Source organism: Heptranchias perlo, chromosome 44 (genome assembly GCF_035084215.1).
Source record: "Heptranchias perlo isolate sHepPer1 chromosome 44, sHepPer1.hap1, whole genome shotgun sequence".
NCBI classification, from domain to species: Eukaryota; Metazoa; Chordata; class Chondrichthyes; order Hexanchiformes; family Hexanchidae; genus Heptranchias; species Heptranchias perlo.
Genome location: NC_090368.1, coordinates 6,122,501 through 6,149,552, shown reverse-complemented (window position 1 = coordinate 6,149,552; position 27,052 = coordinate 6,122,501). Strand labels below are relative to the sequence as shown.

The 27,052-nt window shown below is 49.1% G+C and overlaps 1 protein-coding gene across 7 annotated transcripts in view; it reads left to right on the top strand.

The window, feature by feature from the left end:
* shc1 (SHC (Src homology 2 domain containing) transforming protein 1) overlaps positions 1-20,676 on the top strand; it is a 115,164-nt gene extending 94,488 nt beyond the window's left edge. For all 7 annotated transcript variants that reach the window (XM_067976048.1, XM_067976050.1, XM_067976047.1 and 4 more), the window contains 7 exons: positions 494-545; positions 643-769; positions 7,595-7,787; positions 9,911-9,986; positions 12,692-12,862; positions 15,073-15,338; positions 16,096-20,676. In XM_067976048.1, the coding sequence (XP_067832149.1) occupies positions 494-545; positions 643-769; positions 7,595-7,787; positions 9,911-9,986; positions 12,692-12,862; positions 15,073-15,338; positions 16,096-16,224 (1,014 nt within the window). In that variant the 3' untranslated portion in view covers positions 16,225-20,676. The remainder of the gene's footprint in view (positions 1-493; positions 546-642; positions 770-7,594; positions 7,788-9,910; positions 9,987-12,691; positions 12,863-15,072; positions 15,339-16,095) is intronic.
* Positions 20,677-27,052: the final 6,376 nt, after the last annotated feature.

Genomic DNA, 27,052 nt, shown 5'->3' with positions numbered 1-27,052 from the left:
GAGGGAGAAAGGAGTAGAAGGATATGCTGATGAGGTGAGATAAATAGGGTGGGAGGAGGCTCGTGTGGAGTATAAACACCGACATTGACCATGTGGGCCGAATGGCCTGTTTCTGTGCTGTAAATTCAATGCAATTCCATGCAAGTTGAGAAAAGACTGCTTTTAAGACTTTATTAAATAAAATGTGATGCGTTTGGAGCACAAAGTGTGGAACAGAGTCACACCGCACAGGAGGGTCCTAGACTCAGACCCCAGTCTATGCTATGAGCCCATCCCAGCCATTTGTATTAATAACAGTGCAACATTTGGGTTTGACTAACAAAACACCTGCACTCGCACAGTTTTACAAATGTGTATAAGTTACTGGGTAACACTCATGTATGAATCATGTAAGAATTACTTGGCTTGAACACTACTTTGTGTATCAGAAATGATCTATGCTTCCTCTGGCCCGAAAATGGCATAACTGTGGTTTAATTGCCCCCCTTTGTAGGACACTGCAGAGTACGTTGCCTACGTTGCCAAAGATCCCGTGAATCAAAGAGGTGCGTCTGTACTTTAATTCCAACCTTGCTATAGAAATGTCACTGCCATTGGTTGTCTATCAGTTGATTCTCTCTTTCCCTTGATGTCCTTTTTCAGCATGCCATATATTAGAGTGCCCCGACGGATTGGCCCAGGACGTAATCAGCACCATCGGGCAGGCCTTTGAGCTACGCTTCAAGCAGTACCTGAAGAACCCACCCAAGCTCGTAACCCCCCACGACAGGTAACACAAAGACCATCATATTGCACATCAAGTGGTTGTCTTTATACACAGTACTGTTTCTGTTTGAGTTCTCACTTGGGTTTCAGTAAAGTGTAATAACAACAAAAGCATCGTGCATTTAAATAGCGCCTTTAAAACGCTTCACAGGAGCGATTATCAAATAAGGTTTGACGTTGAACAACATAAGGAGACATTAGGACAGGTGACCAAAAGCTTGGTCAAAGAGGGAGGTTTTAAGGAGCGTCTTAAAGGAGGAGAGAGAGGCGGAGAGGTTTGGGGAGGGAATTCCAGAGCTTAGGGCCCAGGCGGCTGAAGGCACGGCCGCCAGTGGTGGCAGTGCGGCGGTGAATCTCCCTATTACGTCCATGTGATGACCCATGGCCACGCCAGTCTCTTCAATTGCAGAGTCTCTGCACAATTTCAGGCACCTTTCTCTGCTCAGCGTGGAAGTTTGAATTTGTGAATATTCCGTCAAGCTGCTGCATCCAAAGAGATTCTGAGATAAAGGTCAAAATACTGAGGAAACCAAGCCTCAGCAACCACTGTGGAAGCAGCCAGCACTCTGAAATCATATTATCTCATGGTGACATCCTTCACTATTTATTGGCTCACAATTCCACCCCCCCCCCCTCCCCGGCGCATCGAGGGGACAAACCAGCCAGGGTTCCTACTCATCACGAACCAGTCACTGCTGCCGGAGTGTGAGTTTGGCAAGGGCAGAATCAGGGTCAGGTCTGCCTGTGATGCACCCCCTCCCACTGCTCGAAGCCCACAGATACTCTCTCTCGGTGTCCTGCAAACAAACGGGAAGAATGTCCGCTTGGCTGAGTCACTAGGAGTCAGCCAGTGCCTGCGGACCCAATAACCAGCCAGAGTCAACGTTTGTAGCAAAGGGAGATGGAACATTTTGTAGGGGGAGAGCGACTATAAAGATTGTAATATATAATTAGAATATAAATCTAATAAAGGGTTTGATAGGGTAGACGTAGAGAAGATGTTTCCACTTGTGGGGGAGTCCAGAACTAGGGGACATAAGCCATAGAATCATAGAATGGTTACAGCACAGAAGGAGGCCATTCAGCCCATCGAGCCTATGCCGGCTCTTTGTAAGAGCAGTCCAGTTAGTCCCATTTCGCCGCGGCCCTGCAAATTTTTTCCCTTTGATTATTTGTCCAATTCCTTTTTGAAAGCCACAATTGAATCTGCTTCCACCATCCTATCAGGCAGCAGATTCCAGATCATAACTACTCGCCGTGAAAAAGCGTTTTTCCTCATGTCGCCTTTGGTTCTTTTGCCAATCACCTTAAATCTTAAATATAGAAAAGTCACTAATAAATCCAATAGGGAATTTCTGTACTCAGAGAGTGGTGAGAATGTGGAACTCGCTACCACATGGAGTGGTTGAGGTGAATAACGTTGATGGATTTAAGGGGAAGCTTGAGGGAGAAAGGGATAGAAGGATATGGGGATAGGGTGAGATGATGTAGGGAGGGAGGAGGCTCATGTGGAGCATAAACACCGGCATAGACCAGTTGGGCCGAATGGCCTGTTTCTGTGCTGCACATTTTATGTAAATCATGAGTTGATGGGCTATTTGACTCTGTAGTTACTTTTTAAAAAGTACACAAACACAACACACGTCTCCAGCCAGTCTCCGCTTTGCCACCATTTTGGTCTCCACTGTACCCCTGGGTTACTGAGTGGCTGCCGAGCGACACCCACCCACTCGCTGACGGCTCCATACGCTCAGTGATCTGCGACACTTCATCATGTCTCAGCCGGAGAGTCACCCTCGCAGGCCAGAACAATCAGCTCATCTCAATCCCCTGCTCGGCTGCTGTGGGGCTCTGCAGAGAGAGAGAAAAAAACAACTGGAGGTCTCTCTCAAGCACCACAGCCAACCCACGTCTAACACGTTAAATCCTGGCGGTGGGTTATGCCAACTTTGACACCACATTTCTAAAGCTGCAAACAAGCAGCCAATCTGTCCTTCTTTGTATCCCAGTCCGTTCATTCACTCGATCAGATTAAGACTCAATTAACACCATACTGAGCAATTTAGATTTTATGCAGATGTGGTTACACGTCTATGGTGTACTGTTGTCTCTAAATTGAATCAATTTAGTGTATAAAGATTATTAAGTATCAGAGTCTAACTGAAATTACACGGTTAACAAAAACAGTGCATTGGACCGTGGCCAGGTATTACTTGCTTTTGGTATTTCCAGAGTTCCTTCCATTATCTTCCCATCTCTCCTGGAGTTCACGCTGGTGCACAGCTCCATGGCGTCTGGCAGGCCTCCGATCCCTCACCCACCCAGCCGTTCCACTTTTGTGAGCTGAGACAGTGAATGCATCACTGTCGAGGCTGGTCCTGTTCTCGATCTCGCTCTCTCTCTCTCTCTCTCACTTTCTCACTCACTAGCTTTCGCTCGCTCACTCGTTCGTTCGTTTCTGGATTGCAATTAGCAGTGAGAACCCGGGCAGATTTATCCCCCTATCTCTCTACTCCGGTGGCAATGTGACCAGCTATTCCCCACTGGAGCACTGGGGGAAATTCCTGAAATGTTGCTACAGATTATTCTCAGTTATAGACTAAAAAAAGTCATAATAAGAATAAAACCGGACGGACCACCCGGCATCGGACCACTAGGCACCGGACACGACAACGGCAAAACACCAAGCCCAGTCGACCCTGCAAGGTCCTCCTTACTAACATCTGGGGACTTGTGCCAAAATTGGGAGAGCTGTCCCACAGACTAGTCAAGCAACAGCCTGACATAGCCATACTCACAGAATAATACCTTTCAGCCAACGACCCAGACTCTTCCATCACCATCCCTGGGTATGTTCTGTCCCACCAACAGGACAGACCAACCAGAGGTGGCGGTACAGTGATATACAGTCAGGAGGGAGTGGCCCTGGGAGTCCTCAACATTGACTCTGGACCCCATGAAATCTCATGGCATCAGGTCAAACATGGGCAAGGAAACCTTCTGCTGATTACCACCTACCGTCCTCCCTCAGCTGATGAATCAGTCCTCCTCCATGTTGAACACCACTTGGAGGAAGCACTGAGGGTAGCAAGGGCACATAATGTACTCTGGGTGGGGGACTTCAATGTGCATCACGAAGAGTGGCTCGGTAGCACCACTACTGACTGAGCTGGCCGAGTCCTGAAGGACGTAGCTGCTAGACTGGGCCTGCGGCAGGTGGTGAGCGAACCAACATGAGGGAAAAACTTACTTGACCTCGTCCTCACCAATCTACCTGTCGTAAATGCATCTGTCCATGACAGTATTGGTAGGAGTGACCACCGCACAGTCCTCGTGGAGACGAAGTCCCGTCTTCGCACTGAGGACACTATCCAACGTGTTGTGTGGCACTACCACTGTGCTAAATGGGATAGATTCAGAACAGATCTAGCAGCTCAAAACTGGGCATCCATGAGGCGCTGTGGGCCATCAGCAGCAGCAGAATTGTATTCCAGCACAATCTGTAACCTCATGGCCCGGCATATTCCTCACTCTACCATTACCAACAAGCCAGGGGATCAACCCTGGTTCAATGAGGAGTGTAGAAGAGCATGCCAGGAGCAGCACCAGGCGTACCTAAAAATGAAGTGCCAACCTGGTGAAGCTGCAACTCAGGACTACATGCATGCTAAACAGCGGAAGCAACATGCTATAGACAGAGCTAAGCGATTCCACAACCAACGGATCAGATCAAAGCTCTGCAGTCCTGCCACATCCAGTCGTGAATGGTGGTGGACAATTAAACGACTAACGGGAGGAGGAGGCTCTGTAAACATCCTCATCCTCAATGATGGCAGAGTCCAGCACGTGAGTGCAAAAGACAAGGCTGAAGCGTTTGCAACCATCTTCAGCCAGAAGTGCCGAGTGGATGATCCATCTCAGCCTCCTCCCGATATCCCCACCATCACAGAAGCCAGTCTTCAGCCAATTTGATTCACCCCATGTGATATCAAGAAATGGCTGAGTGCACTGGATACAGCAAAGACTATGGGCCCCGACAACATCCCGGTTGTAGTGCTGAAGACTTGTGCTCCAGAACTAGCTGCGCCTCTAGCCAAGCTGTTCCAATACAGCTACAACACTGGCATCTATCTGACGATGTGGAAAATTGCCCAGGTATGTCCTGTCTACAAAAAGCAGGACAAATCCAATCCGGCCAATTACCGCCCCATCAGTCTACTCTCAATCATCAGCAAAGTGATGGAAGGTGTCGTCGACAGTGCTATCAAGCGGCACTTACTCACCAATAACCTGCTCACCGATGCTCAGTTTGGGTTCCGCCAGGACCACTCGGCTCCAGACCTCATTACTGCCTTGGTCCAAACATGGACAAAAGAACTGAATTCCAGAGGTGAGGTGAGAGTGACTGCCCTTGACATCAAGGCAGCATTTGACCGAGTGTGGCACCAAGGAGCCCTGGTAAAATTGAAGTCAATGGGAATCAGGGGGAAAACTCTCCAATGGCTGGAGTCATACCTAGCACAAAGGAAGATGGTAGTGGTTGTTGGAGGCCAATCATCCCAGCCCCAGGACATTGCTGCAGGAGTTCCTCAGGGCAGTGTCCTAGGCCCAAGCATCTTCAGCTGCTTCATCAATGACCTTCCCTCCATCATAAGGTCAGAAATGGGGATGTTCGCTGATGATTGCACAGTGTTCAGTTCCACTCGCAACCCCTCAAATAATGAAGCAGTCCCAGCCTGCTTGCAGCAAGACCTGGACAACATCCAGGCTTGGGCTCATAAATGGCAAATAACATTCGCGCCAGACAAGTGCCAGGCAATGACCATCTCCAACAAGAGAGAGTCTAACCACCTCCCCTTGACATTCAACGGCATTACCATCGCCGAATCCCCCACCATCAACATCCTTGGGGGGGGGTCACCATTGACCAGAAACTTAACTGGACCAGCCATATAAATACTGTGGCTACAAGAGCAGGTCAGAGGCTGGGTATTCTGCGGCGAGTGACTCACCTCCTGACTCCCCAAAGCCTTTCCACCATCTACAAGGCACAAGTCAGGAGTGTGATGGAATACTCTCCACTTGCTTGGATGAGTGCAGCTCCAACAACACTCAAGAAGCTCAACACCATCCAGGACAAAGCAGCCCGCTTGATTGGCACCCCATCCACCACCCTAAACATTCACTCCCTTCACCACCGGCGCACCATGGCTGCAGTGTGTACCATCCACAGGATGCACTGCAGCAACTCGCCAAGGCTTCTTCGACAGCACCTCCCAAACCCGCGACCTCTACCACCTAGAAGGACAAGGTCAGCAGGCACTTGGGAACAACACCACCTGCACGTTCCCCTCCAAGTCACACACCATCCCGACTTGGAAATATATCGGCTGTTCCTTCATCGTCGCTGGGTCAAAATCCTGGAACTCCCTCCCTAACAGCACTGTGGGAGAACCTTCACCACACGGACTGCAGCGGTTCAAGAAGGCGGCTCACCACCACCTTCTCAAGGGCAATTAGGGATGGGCAATAAATGCCGGCCTCGCCAGCGACGCCCACATCCCATGAACGAATAAAATAAATGGAATGTCACGGTCCAGAGACCCAGCAGCCAGTTAGTTACCTGTTTGCATTTGCCCTCAGACAAGGAATCGTGTGTGTGCTGCAGGTAGAAGAAACATAAAGATGGTATAAAGGTTGAGAAGTGGGATTTTCTCGGGTTTATGAGTGTGTTCAGGTCTCCAGAGTTTGATGCTAGTTGTGTTTTTTTATGAACTAGAGACTCTCCCATGTTGTTGCTGTGGATCATGAGGATGTTTAGTTGCTAATCTGGTTTTAGCTGCTCAAGAACCTCCTGTAGATATCAAGCAAATTATAGCTGGTTGTACGTTGCTGTGGTCCATTACAGGTCAGTCAGTTGCATGTAAATTTCAGGCTTTGGCTCAGGAAAAGCACAGCAATAAATGCACAGCTTTTGTTGTTTTTTTTTTAAAAGACTGTAACTATGTCAACGTTTAACACCTACAGTGGCTGTGCGCTAGATGCAAGATGCCCCAGAGTTAGACCTGTGTACGGTGGGATGACTTGAGAAGATCCCTTCCGTGGTTTTCGATATTGTCTTTCTTTTGAAGGCCTCCCCGAACCTGTGCTCTGTATTGTGAACGTAAAGACAGGCGGGAGAGGGCGGGTACGTCCATGGCCAGTGCGTCTTACAGGTGTAACTTGAGGAAAGAACATCCATATAGTTCCTATATGGATGTTCTGGGACTTACCTGCCCTGGGAGTGTTCGATGGAACAGTGTAGAGGGAGCTTTACTCTGTATCTAACCCGTGCTCGACCTGCCCTGGGAGTGATTGGGACAGTGTAGAGGGAGCTTTACTCTGTATCTAACCCGTGCTGTACCTGCCCTGGGAGTGTTTAATGGGACAGTGTAGAGGGAGCTTTACTCTGTATCTAACCCTGTACCTGCCCTGGGAGTGTTTGATGGGACAGTGTAGAGGGAGCTTTACTCTGTATCTAACCCGTGCTGTACCTGCCCTGGGAGTTTGATGCTGAGACCATGTACAAAGATGGGCAATCTCCATTCACCAGCATTGACATAACAATCCCCTAGGTGGGGAGAAAGGGTGACAAAAAATAAATTCAGTTGGCTGTTTAGGAACATTGAAAAAGATCAGTGGAGGAGAACTGAAGCTTTAATCAAATAAACCCCTTCACTGTTGCCTGATGTTAGTTAGAACCAGGTTTAGCTGCTGCTCGTGCACTAGTCCTGGGGAGTTGGGCTATAACCTGTGACTTAAGCCGCTGTTTGTTGCTGTGCCTTCCCAGGATGGCGGGGTTTGACGCCTCAGCGTGGGACGAGGAGGAGGAGGAGCCGGTGGACCACCAGTATTATAACGACTTCCCGGGCAAAGAGCCTCCGCTCGGCGGTCTGGTCGATCTGAGGCACCGTGAGGGGGTGGGGGCACCCAGGAATCCAGCCCTTTCGTCACAGCTCCCAAACTACCTCGGAGCCACCCTGGTCAGTGTCGCTCTCTGAAATGCACTGCAAGGCGTCCTCTGCCGTCTCCTGGAGCAGATATTTAAAACCTGAAGCTCCCCAGGTGCCTCTGTTAGTGAAGGCACTGCCTGGTATGATAACTGAGTCATACTGACCGGGAAGGTCCCAGGTCAGTGCCCAGTTAGTGAAGGCATCACTAACTGCACTATAGTCGTCCTCCGCACCTGCTGGTTTGAGAGAGGTGGAAACTCAGACAGGTTTCCCGTTCCTGATCGATATCCAGAAGGTTTGTAATGTTGGGAGGACAGGACCAGCCCCAGCTGCGATGCCCCACAGGTGTTCACCCGTGGCTCAGTGGTAACGCTCTCGCCTCTGAGTCAGAAGGTCATGGGATCAAGTCCCACTCCACCAGAGACTTGAGCCCATCACCCAGGCCGACACTGAGGGAGCGCTGCACTGTCGGAGGTCCCGTCTTTTGGACGGGACGTTTAACTGAGGCCCGGTCTGAGTGGATGTAATGATTCCGTGGGAAGAGCAGGGGAGTTCCGGGCCAATATTTATCCCTCAACCAACATCACTGAAAATAGATTGGACACTCGGGTGAAGTACAGGAGTGACATTGGCACCTGTGGACCAAACGGCAGAACGAGTTGATACCTTCAGGAGAAAATCCAATCTTATTCCCGTGCCTGTATTAGTTTTGCTGAGGAATAATATATATGACTGGAGGACAGGTACCTGAGGTGCACAGGGAGTGTATGTACTTTGCTCCCCTATCCCCATACATGCATGTAGGGAGTTCCTGCTCTCAACTTTGTGTGTAGGGATGATTGTAATTAGGTTGCTCCTGCTCACCTACTGTTGGTCGGCTGTAAATTGGTGCTCGCGGAGCCTATCTGAGCAAGTAGCCGGGCCTCTTGGCTGCGGGCACTGGGGGACACAGGAAGCTCGGGGAGAAAATGTCTCGTAAAGAGGGATTCGTGCCCATGCCCAAAAAAACAGTTCCCGCCACCGTTCTTTAAGTGCTCCTCGCACCAGCACCCAGCAGAGAAGGCGGGCGGTTAACCATCGCCCAGGCTTCGAGGCCGTTTCGAGCTCGCTGCTGAGAAGGTGCGGTGTCACCTGCCCCAATTTCCGTCTGGCTCCTTCTAGAAGCTGTGGCTGATATCAGGGGTTCTCCATTCGTTACAAAAACATGCGTGTAATCCCTCTGCAACTGCACAAAGGTGAATAACAGCACACGTACATTGAGCTGTTGCACGGAGCAGTGTTGTGGAAGCTGGCTAATAGGACCGGACACCCTCAATTCATTGCTGTATCAGTAAAATAGTTCATTAATTACAGGACTGAGTTATAGGGAGAGACAGAAACATGAGCTTTTTAGCCTCGAAAGGCGGCAACTGAGAGAGTGCCTTATCTGTACCGAATCAGAAAGATAAATCTGGCACATTAAACGCCTGGCAGTGGGACAAGGGTTCACACTGGGGAAAGGCACCTTTAGGACTGATGTCATAGAATCATTCAGCACGGAAGGAGGCCATTCGGCCCATTGTGCCTGTGCCAGCTCTTTGAAAGAGCTATCCAATCAGTCCCACTCCCCTGCTCTTTCTTTCCGTCGCCCTGCAAATTTTTCTTTTTTAAGTATATATCCAATTCCCTTTTGAAAAATTGGGGGGAGAAAAAACTATTGGCAAGTTCTCCTTCACACCAAAAGTGACCTGTCCGTGGAATGGTCTCTAGGTAAGGTTGCGGAGGCAAAATCCCTAGAATCATTTAACAGACACGTGGGTGCTGTACTATGTACGGGGGAGGGGGATCGTACTGCGTGGACGAACCAAAACGAGCCTACAGGCCTCCCTCACCTCTACCTGTTTTGGATCTGAAACTTTTAAATCCATTTTGGTCAGTCAGGTGAGATTTCCAACCCGTTGAGTCTGGGTTGGATTCAGTGCCGGGTCCCAGAGGTTAAAGGGCAATGTCCTCACCCACGGTCAATCCCGTTGGGTGTTTTTGTATTTAAAAGCCCGTGTCCCGCACAGCAACGTGTACGCTGCCTAAAGGTTGCAACCCGAGGACGGCCGTGTGGATTCTGAGTGCGCTTACAAAACGTTTTTAATCTCGCGGTTCTTTTTGCTGTTCCGCAGCCCGTGGGTCAGACGGCGGGGAACCTCTACGACATGCGCTCCTCGGATTCTCAGAAGCAGTTGCCCGCGGTGCAAGGTACAGTACGTCAATCGAGCAGCGGGGGTGACGGGTTTCCAAGGGGAGTTTACGTAACCGTGGCTCTGCGTCGTCAGCAGATCCTCCCGGACAATTGGGACTTTCACACACAGGATAATTGTGCCACTCGGTGGCAGAATACGCTCATGACAGGGCAGAGTGTCCGAGCGTTCAGCCTCTCTGTACAGATAAGCGCTGCATCTCTCCGTTAATGACCTTGGCGGAGCAAGGAGGTTATACAACTAAAGGGAAACCCGAGTGTCGGGGTAACTGCTTGTTCCAGTGGTTCAGGTGGATGTTGAAGATCCAGATCTATTTGAAGAAGAGCAGGGAGTTCTCCGCCTGGTATCCCGGGCAACTAACACCACCAAATATAAATTAACTGGTTATTCATCCGATTGCCTTTTGTGGGATCTCGCTGTTCACAAAATGGCTACTGCATTTGCATTCATAAATAGCATCATCTCAAAGTAAAGCTGTGAGATGTTTGAGACGTGTGATAAGGTGCTAGATGATACAACTTTACTCATTATGGGCTGTTTTGCCACCACTTTTGCATCAGTGCAAAATTTTGGTTTTGGTTGCGTACAATCCACAGCTGTGGAATTGGGACCTGATCTGACTGCGGAACACAGTGGTGCGAATCCCAGCTGGGCAGGCTGACTCATCATTTAGGTTCCACTTTGTGCAGTGCAGTGTCACACCACATTTCACACCCAAGGCGTGAAAGGCGCTTTTATATGCAAGTCTTTTTACAGCGTTAGGCGAGCGCTTGATGATGGTCTGATTCTGGAGAATGTATAAAAATATTGCGAGAGCAGTGGTGAACGATCTAACTGGCTGGATTGAGACGAACCTGCCTTTAGTCGACAATACTCTTTAATGGTGGACGCAGTTGTTAACATCTGGCTGGTTGACACAAACGCACGTTGGAACAACCTCTTAACTTGGCGCCTGTCTCTGTGCCACCGAGCCAGATCTTCTTCATTTCATCCAGCTTTACATTAAAACCTGTCCCCCTCCTGATCACGTCATTCCTGAAGGTGGGAGCGAGCTGGTGAGCAGACAGGCCAGGTTCTTGTTCTCCATGGCACTGGAAGACTTTGACGTCCCCGTAAATGGAGAGGAAATGCAGCTCGGTGATTCATTTCTACATCCTGGTGGGATGGTTTCCTGGGAGGTGTATTGGTGAAATCAAAATAGCTCCTTCCCCATAGTTGATGTGAAAAGAGGAAAGACTTGCATTTATACAGCACCTTATCACGTCTGTCCAAAAATATCTCCAAGAATTACTTTGCAGTGCAGACACTGTTATTTAGGTGAGTTACACACAGCACGATCCCACAAATAGCACGGAGATGAGTGACTTGTTGATCCATTTTTTGGAGGTATTGGTTGAGGGAGACGTGTCCGCCGGGCCACTGAGAGAACTGAACCCCCTACTCTTCAAACAGTGCCGTGGGGTCTTTAATGCCCACCTGAACCGCTGGAACAGGACATTGGTCTAAGCGCTCGCCTGGAGGACAGCAGTTCCAGCAATGCAGCGCTCCCTCGATACTGCGCTGAAGTCTCACCCTAGATAATGAGTTCAAGTCCTGGAGTAGGGTCTGAAAAGCACAAACTTCTGACTCTGAGGCGAGAGTGCTACCAACTGAGTGGAAACTGAGGAGTACCACTTTGCAAGCCCAGCTCAGCTGATATGAGACTTTGGTTCTACCTGTTCTACTGCATGTGAGTGAAACATGGTACCTGCAAGCAGTAGATGAACAGAGACTGTTAGTGGCAAAATTTACTGCACTGGAGATGTTCTCAACATAAGAAATAGGAGCAGGAGTAGGCCATTCGGCCCCTCGAGCCTGCTCCACCATTCAATAAGATCATGGCTGATCTTCGACCTCAACTCCACTTTCCCGCCCGATCCCTTAGAGTCCAAAAATCTGTCGATCTAACTCTTGAATATACTCAACGACTGAACATCCACAGTCCTCTGGGGTAGAGAATTCCAAAGATTCACCACTCTCTGAGTGAAGAAATTCCTCCTCATCTCAGTCTTAAATGGCCGACCCCTTATCCTGAGACTATGCCCCCTAGTTCTAAACTCCCCAGCCAGGGGAAACAACCTCACAGCATCTACCCTGTCAAGCACCCTCAGAATCTTATATATGTTTCAATGAGATGTTTCTAGGCTGCAGAGGCTTAAAAATGACGGCACAAAGGAAATATGACTGCGAAAGATGGAGGCGGACCAAATGACTGAAAGCTGAATCTGAACACCTGTAGTGTTTGTGTGAAACGGGTTGAGTGGGCACTGATGCTATAGTTGTAGTGTGTATACAGCCTAAATCTGGAGTCGGAGCCCAACCTGATTTCATTTCACTCCAGGATCAGGTTGGGCCTTAACTCCAGATTGACACCACAAACTTGAAGTGTGACTGCACCCTCGGGCAGTTCAGGCACGTAAGCGTGTGAGCCCGTACCTGCGATTGGTGAAGATTGTTCTGCACTCTCTTCTAACGAAGGGTTAAGACCGAGAAGCAGACTGTGCAGATGTCGGTGAGACTATGTGGGGAATCACAGGGACAGACCCCGCGTTCTGTGACGTGGTGTGTCGCAGCACTCCTCAGAGCGGCCCCTCGAGTCGGGCGTCAGTTGGGTTCGTGGATCTGGAACGAACGTTGATTGATCCTGTGCCCTGAATTCTGCAGGTGCTTCCCAGCACAGGTTTGGCCAGCCCGGGTTACCGACGGCAAAGAGCGGCAGCCGGTCCGACCTGTTTGATGATCCGTCATACGTCAACGTTCAAAACCTGGACAAGTCAAAGCATCCTGCGGTGGGTCACACCAATGGCAGCGTACAGAGGGACGTCTTCGATATGAGTGAGTGACCGGGACCTGATTAGACAAAAAAAAAAATCTTTCCAGAACTGATGGAGGACAGGACGTTTAAAAAATACGAACATACGAATTAAGAGCAGGAGTAGGCCATTCGGCCCCTCGAGCCTGCTGTGCCATTTGATAAGATCATGGCTGATCTGAGTGTGACCTCAACCCTACTTTCCCGCCTACCTACTATAACCTTTGACTTCCTTGTTAATCAGGAATCTGTCTAACTCAGCCTTAAAAATATTCAATGACCCTGCCTCCACCGCTCTCTGGGGAAGGGAGTTCCACAGACTCACGACCCTCGGAGAGAAAAAATTTCTCCTCATCTCCGTCTTAAATGGGAGACCCCTTATTTTTAAACTGTGGCCCTTAGTTCTAGTTTCTCCCACAAGGGGAAACATCCTCTCAGCATCTACCCCTTCTAGTCCCCTCAGGATCTTAGATGAGTCAATAAGATCGCCTCTCATTCTTCTAAACTCCAGTGTAAACAGGCCCAACTTGTCCAACCTTTCCTCATAAGATAACCCCTCATCCCAGGAATCACTCGAGTGAACCTTCTCTGAATCGCCTCCGAAGCGTTACGTTGCCTGTGTGGATATAACAGCTTTACATCTACCAGGTGACAATCACATTTATGTAAGCTATTTTGTCTTTTTTTAAAACTTTATAAATTACATTGAATGTACAGCACCGAAACAGGCCATTCGGCCCAACTGATCTATGCCGGTGTTTATGAGCCTCCTCCCATCCTACTTCATCTAGGCGGAAGGTTGTGCCCTCGTTCTCCCTCTCTCCCTCTCTCCCTCGGTGATAAATGAGGATGTATTATCAGCTTGTTCTCTCGGACAGGACTTTGCCTAAAATAGTTCAGGCCATGCTGTCACTAGGATTTCAGTAATGTGGGGGTTTGAACTTTTCATATTATATCCATGTCAACTGTGGGGAAAAAGCAGCAGTCCAGTTGTAATTATTCCGTGCTAGAAAGGTGGAGCTGGCGGAACCTGATCGCCTCATCGTCTAATCCCTCAGTGCAACCTTCTCCAGCCTTGTATCCCCCTGCACCCTCCGGGTCGTCTAACTCTTGCCTTTTGTAGATCCCTCTTCCCTTCAGTGCCTCGGCCTCGTGTTCTGCAACTCTCTCTAAATCCCGGGACCTCTCCACCTCTCTCTTAGGAACATAGGAACAGGAGTAGGCCATTCAGCCCGTTGTGCCTGCTCCGCCATCTGATCTGTGATCTAACTCCATATACCTGCCTTTGGCCCATATCCCTTAATACCTTTGGTTGCCAAAAAGCTATCTATCTCAGATTTAAAATTAGCAATTGAGCTAGTACCAATTGCCATTTGTGGAAGAGAGTTCCAAACTTCTACCACCCTTTGTGTGTAGAAATGTTTTCTAATCTCGCTCCTGAAAGGTCTGGCTCTAATTTTTAGACTGTGCCCCCTACTCCTAGAATCCCCAACCAGCGGAAATAGTTTCTCTCTATCCACCCTATCCGTTCCCCTTAATATCTTATAAACTTCGATCAGGTCACCCCTTAACCTTCTAAACTCTAGAGAATACAACCCCAATTTGTGTAATCTCTCCTCGTAACTTAACCCTTGAAGTCCGGGTATCATTCTAGTAAACCTACGCTGCACTCCCTCCAAGGCCAATATGTCCTTCCGAAGGTGCGGTGCCCAGAACTGCTCACAGTACTCCAGGTGCGGTCTAACCAGGGTTTTGTTTGGCTGCAGCATAACTTCTGCCCCCTTGTACTCCAGTCCTCTAGATATAAAGGCCAGCATTCCATTAGCCTTCTTGATTATTTTCTGCACCTGTTCATGACACTTCAATGATCTATGTACCTGAACACCTAAGTCTTCTCCAATCTCACCTTTTTTGACCAGGCTCCCAGTAAGCTCTATGTTAAAGGCACTATAATAAATGCAGAGTTGTTGTTGATTGATTCAATGCCCCACCAGGCGATGCACTGGAGCAGCTATCACTCTGACGATGACCTCAATCTTTATAGAATCTTACAGCACAGAAGGAGGCTATTCGGCCCATCGTGCCTGTGCTGGCTCTTTGAAGGAGCTGCTCAATTAGTCCCACAGCTCTGAAGATTAGCCCTCTTCAAGTTTTGTTTTGATTTACTTCAGATACGACCTCTGTGTCATACCGTGACCGCATTGTGACCTCTTTCCGCATGTTTCTGCCCCAGAACCCTTTGAAGACGCCCTGAGAGCCCCCCACCCGACACCCCCCACCAGCAGTCCTCCGACACACATCACGGCCTCCATGGAGGAAGAGCTGCGGAAGGAGATCTGGTACCACGGCAAGATGAACCGCAAGGAGGCCGAGAAGCTCCTCCGCTCCAACGGCGACTTCCTGGTGCGCGAGAGCACGACGACCCCCGGCCAGTACGTACTGACAGGATTACAGAACGGGCAGCCCAAGCACCTGTTGCTCGTCGACCCGGAGGGAGTGGTAAGTCCCGTTTTGCGGTGCTGCATCGAGGGTGGGTTTGTGTGTGCTCGTTCGCCCCATCTCTCCCGAGGGCACTGGCTCCTGGGTGCGTTACCCCTGGCACTCCTCCGCCTCCTCGCCCACATGCCTTTTGCATCCCGTGCAAGCCTCGATGGGGAGAGTGTGTAGGATAACTGACTCTGGAAGGACAGCCGAGCCAGATCCCTCCTTTACCCAGTGTCTACGCACGCACTTTCCAGCAGGTGCCTCTGGATCAGTAAAGGACACTCTGCTCCTCCATACTAGTACCAGCCCTCACTCCATGCCCTGGGAGTGTTTGATGGGACAGTGTAGAGGGAGCTTTACTCTGTATCTAACCCTGTACCTGCCCTGGGAGTGTTTGATGGGACAGTGTAGAGGGAGCTTTACTCTGTATCTAACCCTGTACCTGCCCTGGGAGTGTTTGACGGGACAGTGTAGAGGGAGCTTTACTCTGTATCTAACCCGTGCTGTACCTGCCCTGGGAGTGATTGGGACAGTGTAGAGGGAGCTTTACTCTGTATCTTAACAGTGGTTGAGGAGCCAGTGGTAACTTGTTATATCCTCCAACTTTCGCATGTTTACTTTGTTGTGCACAAAAATGATCTGAAAAAAATATGTATAAAAAGCGAAATGAGTACTGGGACAGAATCACTGCACCTAACTAACGGTGTTTGTTATGTCCTCTTAACTAACTCCTGTATCTCCTTCTGTTTTTTACTCCCTCCCCCAATTCAAGGTGAGGACAAAGGATCACAAGTTTGAGAGCGTCAGTCACCTGATCAGCTATCACATGGACAACCACCTGCCAATCATATCAGCTGGTAGTGAGGTGTGCCTCCAGCAGCCCGTGGAGCGGAGACTGTAGAGCGGGGTGGGTGCCTGGGGTCACAGGCGGGGGAGACGACACCTGACCCGTGGGAGGACGAGCTACAGGAGGAACTTCAATCGCATCACTACAGATTCTGTGTTTTCTACAAGACTGAAACGCTGCTATTTTTGAGAAGCTTTTGTTTGGAAGTAGCCAGGATGGACGCAGGGTTTTGTAATAGTCTCCACAGATATTGGACGGAAACTAAGGATTGTCTGGTCATCCCTGGTCGAACTTGGAGTCACCAATCTGGTTTATTACAGCCCGGATTCCTTTGACACTCTATTTTCTGGATAAACATATCCTGAAGTTGGAACACTCAATATTCTCCTGTAACTTTGCACCTTCCATATCAGGCATTGGTTGTGATATTTTACCTCTGTCATGTCTGTCTCTTATCTTTCTCTCTCTCTCTCATTCTTTTTCTCACTCTCATTCTCTCTCTCCCCTCTCGCGCTCTCTCTTTCTCACTGACTCTCGCTCTCCCTCTTTCTCACTCGCTCTCTCTCGCTCTCTTTTTCTCACTCGCTCTCGCTCTCTTTTTCTCACTCGCTCTCGCTCTCTTTCTCACTCGCTCTCTCTTTCTCACTCGCTCTCTCTTTCTCACTCGCTCTCTCTTTCTCACTCGCTCTCTCTTTCTCTCGCTCTCTCTCTTTCTCACTCGCTCTCTCTCTCTTTCTCACTCTCTTTCTCACTCGCTCTCTCTTTCTCACTCGCTCTCTCTCTCTTTCTCACTCGCTCTCTCTCTCTTTCTCACTCGCTCTCTCTCTCTTTCTCACTCGCTCTCGTTCTCTCGAGCTCTCTCCTCGCGCTCTCTCTCACTCTCATTCTCTCGCGCTCTCTCTCCTCGCGCTCTCTTTCTCACTCTCATTCTCTCGCTCTCTCCCTTTCTCACTCACTCTCACTCCCTCTCTCACTCAATCTCTTTCTCACTCACTCTCGCTCTCTCTGGCTGTGCAGTCAGTCAACTTCATGCTTCCCTGGATGTCGATGTGGGAGGGGGTCAGTCCTCCGGAACCAAGGCAACAGAGGGAAGATCGGTAAATGTTGCCGGCAGTAAGGTGCGTACGTACTGTACTGGGCGGCTTCACACTGAGCTCAGCCGGTGGATAAAAGTACCAACCCTTGTAATACCAAGCGAAGACGACTACAGGCTCCCAGCTTGGATCCAAGCCATGTGTTGAATTAACTCGACCGTTCAGCTGCAATTAGGCTCGGCCACCCTGGGCTAAGGAGGGGAGAAAACCCGGGCAAGGTTCCCGGTGAGGACGGGGACCCAGTTTGAATTGGATGCCTCCTGTGGTTGAATAACAAATTGGACGAGGTACTGAAAGCTAGCTGCGGATGTAGAGCTGCACCCCAGCCCCAGCAAGCACCTTCACAAGAGGGGGTGCAGTTAATTGGGGGGGGGGGGTGGAAGAAAGCAGTCCCGTTTTAAAGGGCCTGCCCGGGTCCCGTCCCCCACTACAACCTAACCACCTATGTTGTTGCTCTTCGATCACAGCCTTCATATAGTTTCCAGAAAATAATTTTATCACCATCTCCTTTGCTACGTTTAGCGACAGGTTATGAGCCGGTTGAGGAGTATTACGCAAAGCAAGGTGCTACAACTGAGAGCACAGCTCCCCTCAGCCCAGACTGTTTGTTGCGTTGCTCAATGATAGTGGTGGGGGGTCAGCTAGGGAGCCGTACAATTTAATCAGGATGCAGCAAGGTCGGCCTTTGCCCCCGAGTGAGCTGTAACTGCACCACACTCGGTGCGGAACGGAGCCACTCGGGCCCGGGAGATTATCCGTTCCCTCCCCAGCCCGTGCCAAGTTAGCTGGTCTCGGCCGGGGCGGCATCAGGGGGGGTCCTACCATCGGTTCAGTACCCAGGGGAGTGGGTAGAATCAGCCGGTGACCCCTCGCCCTTGCTGGACATTGCGTGGGTGTTGGAGCAGGATCGGGCCTGGCCCTGATCGGTGAGCCAGCCTGCATTTGCTCTCTTGGCTCGCACGTGGGTTCAGGTACTGGAGGGGTGCTGGTACCCCTGGCACCGTGCTCCCAAAATAAGTCAGTGTTTTGAGCAGGGTGGGGGATAAGATTTTGGTGGTTGCGGGGGTGTGGGCAGAGGGAGGGGATCGAAATGATAAAGTATGAAAGAAAACCTCAGCACTTTCGGAGGGCCCTCTGCCATCAGCCGGGGTGTGTAAATAGACTGGGGCACTTGGCCTGACTGACGAGGTGCTGCTGGGTCTGATCAGGCATCAGGCGATTGCAGAGTTCTCCACAGCGACGACCCAACGCAAAGTGAGAGCTGGGCAGCTTTCAGTTTGTGAGGCAGGGGTTGCGAATAATGCCGGTTTGAGCCTGGATCTGAACGGGCTCAACGTGAGAGAAAAAGATCAAGCAGTGTCGGTCAGTGTTATCCTGCACCCCTCACACCCGGCCGCCTTAAGACCACGTCGTCAACTGAATCGCTCTGTGCTGTGCTGTTTGACCCCGTCGTACCGACTGTCCGTCATATGGTGGGAGGATTTCGTCTCCCTCCCGTACACCGCGATGCTGTTTTGAGGTTCGGTACCCGGCGGTGTGCTGTCAAAACGGAGAAACGTGAGCTCTTCCGGGGGCGTGCTGATTTGGTAATTACACGGTCTGGTGTGGGACTGAGCAAGCAGAGTGGGAAGATCCCGGGATCAATCCCAGCTCTGTGCTGGTTTCAGTCAGGGTGTCACCATTGGTCTAAACGTATGTGTGTGGATGTCAGCTGGGGACAGGATTGAGCCTGGCTGTGATGCCCCTTTTGGTAGAATAGCCTGCTGACACTTGCTCTTTAAGCTCCCTTGAGAAGAATGGTCTGACGGTGGTGGGGTGCCCGTGTGGCTGTACCCCAACGTGAATCAGGGGTGGAAGGGAAGAAGGTGAGAGGGGGGGCAATAGCAGGAGAACCACATCAGGCACAAAGCCCCTAACGATGGAGTCACACTGTGATGGTGTCTGACGGTAAATCTCAGCAGGGGACGTGAAATGAAACCGGGAGAGACACGAGAAGTCGGTCGGCACCTGCAAGGAGTGAGACGTTAATGTGCCGGGCCTGCAGCAGTTTGTAATGCACTGGTCCAACTTGAAGCGTTTTGCCGGGACGGAAGTTTGGCCACCTTCCAACGCACCAAGACGGTGCAATCGTGGTCTAGAGGACGAGAGGGAAGCTTTACCCATGTACTGTACAGGGTTTGGAACACAACGAGTCACCTCGTAAAACTGTAAGTGTGTTTAAAAACCACTTCTAACAGGCAGCTTAGCGTGTCGAAAGATTTTTGAGGCTGTCAAAAGATTACCTGCAGACAATCTACGAGGACTTGCCTCGCCCTCGCCCAGATGTGGGATTTCTTTCTATCAGTGAGTTTGTGTACATAGAAGACCTCCGCCGTGGATGTGCTGCTAGAGGCTGTGTCAGTGAGAGCTCCAGTATTGTCACTGGGTGTATTCAGTGCTTTCGGTACCTGTACACAACAGGAGGAATCACGCTTGCTTTAATGTGCAATCACTTCACATCGCTACCACTGCTGCAGCCAGAGCATTAAGTCCTTCACTAGCTGGCTCTAGTGGTAGAGATGGAACACTGTAATGGTTTGGCACTCAAAGGACTCCAGAGCGATTGAGATGGACACCTGCGACAGGACGTGTTCTCTGGACGGTGTGCCCGGCATTGTACACCCGAATACACACGTGTGCCCCCCCCTTCGCCCACCCCAAAACCGTGTGCGATTGCCAACTCCCGCTCAGTCCAGGACCAGACTGGACAGGGAGGGGAGGAACAGGATGATTGGGTCAGTACATGAGTTCTGAAGTTTCCTGCCAGTGACAATTCATCGAAAACTATCAGAGAAGTGAGAGGAGGAAATAAAAATGGACATTTCTTTTAAACGCTGATGCTTCTGGGCAGCCAACCTCCAAATAGTTTGGGCTGAAAACCAGATGGTTACAATCCAACCTCGGGAAACGGTTACCTCCTCCCTTCCAATGCCTGCCCCCCACCCCGGCTCCTGCACCGACTGACACCTCTCCCAAAACCAGTACAGCCAAGGGGGTGGGAGGAATAAATTCATCAACATAACACAGAGAAATGTGAAGTGATTCTGGAAGCTTCTACCATATCGGGACAAAAATCAAAGATTCTCCCGACGGTTTGATCTTGTTTTTTCCCCGCACACAGGAAAGCACAACCTTTAACTGGGGTTTCACGCCAAATGTAGAGACTACTCAATCATGTGTTAAAGAAACGTGCCTTTGGCCATCTTGTGGCCTGAATGTTTATGCAAGTCTTTTCTCTGATCATTTGTCTCAGAAGCCGTGTAAATAATGTAATTTTTCCTATTCCTGTATCTGCATGTACATTATCTTGTATTCTAAAGCCAAAGTGTGATTATTGCATATCCCCGATTACACATTATTTTATGGACCTTGATGGACTTTTAGCCAAATATGCATTGTACACAAAAATTGTTGGATCATTTTCAACAAATATTTTATTGGGGCTTTCCTATCTCGTTTTTTCTTTACCCCTGGTTATATCGGGGCTGAGAGGGTTAAAATACGAGGACAGGTTGCATAAACTTGGCGTGTAGTCCCTTGAGTTTAGAGGATTGATCTGAACAAGGTGCCCTGAAATGTTAAAAAGGATTCGAGAGGGTACATACCGAGAAACTCTTTCCTCTGCTGGGGGAAATCCGTGAACAAGGGGGCATAATCTTAAAATTAGAGCTCGGCCGTTCAGGGGGTGATGTCAGGAAGCACTTCTTCACACACGGGAGTGGAAATCTGGAACTCTCTCCCCCAAAAGGCTGTTGAGGCTGGGGTTCAGTTGGAGCTTTCAAGACTGAGATCGATAGATTTTTGTTGGGTAAGGGTATCGAGGGATTATGGAGCCAAGCCGGGGGCGGGTAAATGGAGTTGAGGTGCAGATCAGCCATGATCTGATAGCATGGCGGAGCAGGCTCGAGGGGCTGAATGGCCTCCTCCTGATCCTAATGTCCCGATGACTATCTGTACTTGAGATATTGAGTGTGTTTTAGGAAAACGTCAATTCTTAAAGAGTTACTGTGTGAAGGACGGGGGTGGTGCTATGCTGTTCTCTCACTTCTGGAACCTGTGTTAAAATCCGGGCTGATGCTCTGAAAGTCTCATCTCTCTGCTGATTGTGAAGATCCCACGTGAAATGATTCTGGGGCAGTTTCAACTCAGTTCCTAGTGGGCATGTGACGTGTTTTTGCTTTTGACACTGAATAACTCCTTGTAGTCGGCGTCGTAGACCACTCCCATATTGGCAGCTGGCATGCCCTACGATCTGGAGTGTGCCTTTAAATGCCCAATGGCTAGAGGGGAACGGCGAGACTCCCAGATCTGACAGAGGACCCTTGCCACTGTGCGTCGGCTTATTGGAATACATCATGCTGCCCCGTGATCTCCTGGTCTTCAGATGGGGGGGTGAAATTACACTTCGCCGGACCGTGGCTCAGGCCATAAACCAACAGGCAACTTTCATAGAATCATGCAGCACAGGAGGCCGCTATTTGGCCAACTGTGCCTGTGCCAGCTCTTTGAAACAGCTGCCATTAGCTCCAGCAATCACTAGTTCCACCCAGAGTTAGTTCCACTCACCGTTAGCTCCACATGCACCTGGTGTAAGCTCTAGTGTTAGATCCACCTAATGTTGGTTAAACCTAGCATGTGTTCCAGTGACTCTTTGCTCCACCCAGTGATGGCTCCACCAACTGCTGGCCCCACCTCTTGCTGGCTTTGCCTCGCCCTGGCATCGCTCAGCCTTGCCTACACCTAGTGCTGGCACCACTTAGTGTTGGCTTCACCACGCACTGGCTTCAACTAGCATCAACTCCACCTAGCTGGCTAGTATAGTGTTGGCTTAATCTAGCATTAGGTCCACCTACTGTTGGATTCACCTGGGGCTGACACGACATGGTGCTGTCTTAACCTAGCTTGAGCTCCCTTCACTTTTTTTTCACTGCACCTATATACTTAGCTCTACCTATTGGCTCGCCGCACCAAATGTTCGCTCCACCTATTCCGTGGCAAGGCCAGCATTTGATTCCCTCAGCACGGGGTTCACCAAGCATTAGCTCCAACAAGTACTGACACCACCCAGAATTAGCTCCATCTAGCATGTTTACCAAGTGTCAGCACCAACTAAAATTAGCTCCATCTAGTGCCAAGTCCATATATTGTTGGTTCTACCTAGTGTCTTCACCCAGTTTTGGCTCCACCTAGTGTTGGCTCATCCATCGTTGTTTCCACCCAATGTTAGCTCTACCTTAGCTTGGCTCCACTTTGCATTGGCTGCACCTCATAATGAGCTATCATTGAGCCACAGCCAACAATTCCAACAAGCACTGGCCTCACCTGGCATTAACTGCTCAGTGGTAGGTCCCCATAGTGTTGGCGCAATCGAGCATTAGGTCCACCTACTGTTGGCTTTACCTGGGGCTGACACTACATGGTGTTGCCTTCGGATATCTTCACCTAGAGTGGGCTTCACCCACTCCGCCACCAGCTCACCATGGCTCCAGTATGTATGACCTACAGGGTGCTTTGCAGCAACTCGCCAAGGTTACTTTGACATCATCGCCATTCCCTGCAACCTCTACTATCAGGAATGACAAGAGAGGCAATGTTGTGGGAACACCATCCCTTCGAGTTCCCCTCCAACTCACGCATCATCCTGACTTGGACACATGTCGTCGTTCCTTCATCGTCGCTGGATCGGAAACCTGGAATTCCCTTCCTTGCCCCATCACCACACGTGCTGCAGCTGTTTAAGGAGAAGGCTCACCACCAGCTTCTCAGGGCAGCTAGGCATGATCAATAAATGTGGCCTTGCCAACATTGCCAATATCCCAAGAACAAACAAAAGATTGTTTAGATCGAATTTCCAGTTTGTCAAGGTGTTGGTAACTTAGAAAAAAAACTTGACTGAGGCAATCTTTCATCTCCAACTTGCAACCTCTCTCTTCCATCCCAAGCTTTCTTCTTTCTCGCTCTATTTTATCAATAAACAATGTTCCGCCTCTAAACTTTCTCCCCTTGCTAAGCTCCAAATACCCTGTCCTACGCTCACTTCCTCTTCCCTGCTTCCTCGCTGCGTTAAATTCAAGACGCAGATTTGTGAAGCACTGAAAGGCACCATGAGGGAGCTGGTGAACGCTGGGAGGTAGTAGTGGATTGGAAATAGCATTATGTGGTGCTCACTTTCAAAAGGGTAACAAAGCAACCAAAACCCATTAGGCTCACTTCAATTCCATGTGAAATAATGGAAGACATTACCAGGAGCAAATTGTGGATTATGATAACCCAGTAAACAGTGGTCAACATGGATTCAGAAGGGGCAGATCCTACCTGACCATTCCTCTTGACTGAGAAGCCCGACAATATTGTATACCTGGACTTCCAAAAGGCATTTGACAAAGTTCCACACGATAGGCTATGAGTTAATCTCAAAGCTGTGGAGATTCTTAGGTGTAGTTAAGAAATTGGTTGAAGGGTATAAACCAGTGCGCACTTGTTGGAGGAGTTATATCAAGGCGAAGGCGAGGAATCGGCAATGGGACCACTACTATTGTAAGGTACTTGTCTCAGTTCTTGGCTAGATATTCTCTTGGATTCAGTGTCACCGGTTACTCCCATAAGTGGACCTTGCGCCCCCTATAATTCGGAGCGCACCTTTTTCTGAGCAATATCGATAAATGATGACACGACCCAGGGATCATAACAGAGTACTCTGTACACTAGCTACTGGACAGAATCATGAATTCTCCCTTTTATATAGATAACAGACTGGATAAGCATTTAAAAAAGGATGGAGAGAGAAAACAGGGAACTACAGACCTGTTAACCTAACATCAGTAGTAGGGAAAATGCTAGAGTATTATAAAGGATGTGATAACAGGACACTTAGAAAATATCAACGGCATTAGACAAAGTCAACATGGATTTATGAAAGGAAAATCATGTTTGACAAACCTCCTGGAGTTTTTTGAGGATGTAACTGGTGAATAGATAAGGGAGAACCAGTGGATGTGGTTTATTTGGATTTTCAGAAGGCCTTTGATAATGTCCCACATAAGAGGTTAGTGTGCAAAATTAAAGCACATAGGATTCACGGTAATATACTGGCATGGATTGAAAATTGGTTAACAGACAGGAAACAGAGAGTAGGAATAAATGGGTCTTTTTCAGGGTGGCAGGCAGTGACTAGTGGGGTACCACAGGGATCAGTGCTTGGGCCCAGCTATTCACAATATATATCAATGATTTGGATGAGGGAACCAAATGTAATATTTCCAAGTTTGCTGACAATACAAAACTAGGTGGGATTGTGAGTTGTGGGAAGGATGCAAAGAGGCTTCAAGGCGATTTAGACAAGTTGAGTGAGTGGGCAAGAACATGGCAGATGCAGTATAATGTGGATAAATCTGAAGTTATCCACTTTGGAAGGCAGAGTATTATTTAAATGGTGATAGATTGGGAAATGTTGATGCACAAAGGGACCTGGGTGTCCTTGTACACCAGTCACTGAAAGCAAACATGCAATCAGTTGGGAAGGCAAGTAGTATGTTGGCCTTCATTGCAAGAGGATTTGAGTACAGGAGCAAGGATGACTTACTGCAGTTATACAGGGTCTTGGTGAGACCACACCTGGAGCATTGTGTGCAGTTTTGGTCTCCTTGCCTAAGAAAGGATATACTTGCCATTAGAGGGAGTGCAGCGAAGGTTCACCAGACTGATTCCTGGGATGGCAGGACTGTCATATGAGGAGAGATTGGGTCGACTCGGCCTGTATTCACTAGAGTTTAGAAGAATGAGAGGGGATCTCATTGAAACATTTAAAATTCTGACAGGGCTAAACTGGATGCAGGGAGGATGTTTCCCCTGGCTGGGGGGGTCCAGAACGAGGGGTCACAGTCTCAGGATACAGGGTAGGACATTTAGGACTGAGACGATGAGAAATTTCTTCACTCAGAGGGTGGTGAACCTGTGGAATTCTCTACCACAGAAGGCAGTGGAGGCCAAGTCACTGAATATATTTAAGAAGGAGCTACATAGATTTCTAGACACAAAAGGCATCAAGGGGTATGGGGAGAGCGCGGGAATATGGTACTGAGATAGAGGATCAGCCATGATCATATTGAATGGAGAAGCAGGCACGAAGGGCCAAATGGCCTACTCCCGCTCCTATTTTCTATGTTTTTGTGTTACCAAAATGAGACAGGTCTCAAAGCAATAAGTGGTTTATTTACATAAGGTATATGAATGAACAGCTGCAGTGTTCAGTGAGAATCTATATTTTATTACGCTCCTCGGGATATGAAAACAATAAACACGCAACTCGCTTTCTATCGAAATCAGAAAGCTACTTGCACTAGATTAATTCTTCAAGGCTAAGCTGCCTTAGGCATTTGGATACAGAGCCTTCAGAAACCACAATCTGCCCCCACCTCTGTGTGAACTGCCACCTTAAGTCTGTGAGATGATATCTGTCCTCACCAAGCTGTCAATCACCCAGGCATTCAAGGACCTTCTCTTTTCTTCTACAGGATTCAGAAATAGCTGTCAATCAAGGTTGCTACCCACAAGGTGGAAGGAGCAGGAGGCTTCCCAGGGGTCTGACTGGTTTCCCTGCGCCAACGCCATATAAAGTACATTTTAAAAACCTGAAAGACAATCAGGTGTCACAATGGTACTCTTGTAGCACAATGGTGCTGTATCTAACAATGCTGCAAGGTGTTTGAGATTGTAAATAACAACCCCACCCTCGGGATGAGTAACTTGTATAAACTTGAAATCACGATTGAGTGAGGAACTTGCATTTTGTTGACAATCCAATGGACAACAAAAACTGGTTCTGGCTGATGACTTACTGTTAAAGATAATATTACATGCAGCCTGGGAGTTAACCCTTTACACACACTTCAAAAGTAAATTGTTTGGCTGTGGAAGAACTTAGGGCACCATACAAGTGCAAGCTCTTTCTTCCTTTACCCGACTTCCACACTCAGGAACTTTCCAACGGGGCTCACTGGATGGTAAGTTGGAACAGCAAACTTGGGATAATGTCTTTCACCCTCTCTCCTAGCCCCAAGGCACTGGAGCACCAATAATGCTGCCTTAAGCAGAGAGCAGCTAGTTCAGCATAGCCCTGGGATCGAAGCTAGGACCCTCTTTCCTTCATCACAGCAGTGACTGAACTTCAAAAGTATTTCACTGGCTTTAAAGCACTTTGGGACGTCCTGAGGTTGCCAAAGGCGCTATATAAATGCAACTTGTTTCTTGCTGGAGGGGGTCAGTTGCAAACTTGGCACTGCCATTATCAAGTGAATACTTAATGCAAATAAATATTCTTAATGATTAATTTTCTAAAACAATAACCTCCCCCCTGGGGGTGAATATTCTCCAGCCACAACACACCTGCAAGATCACCAGAAACAACCTGGAAAAGATGCACCTGGGCATCTGGACGAAGACTACAACTCCCAGAATGCCTGGCGCAGACGCATGCGCAGCCGTAGCCCTGCCTGCGTGGTGGCGCAGCCAACGCGAATAGGCATGCGCGGACTGCTCCACCATCGAGAGAGAGAGCGGGGGGTGGCAAACAAGGGCAAGCACCAGCAAATACAACGACCTAACATCCCAGAGGCGACTGCAACTGCAGCCTCGTTAAGATGCTGTGGGGATTTAGTGATGGGAAAAAGATGATAGCAGAGGGTAACAGTTTAGAGGAGAGGAAGAGGGAGCAGGTTTCCACTAACACCCCTATTTGGAAGGTGGGTGTT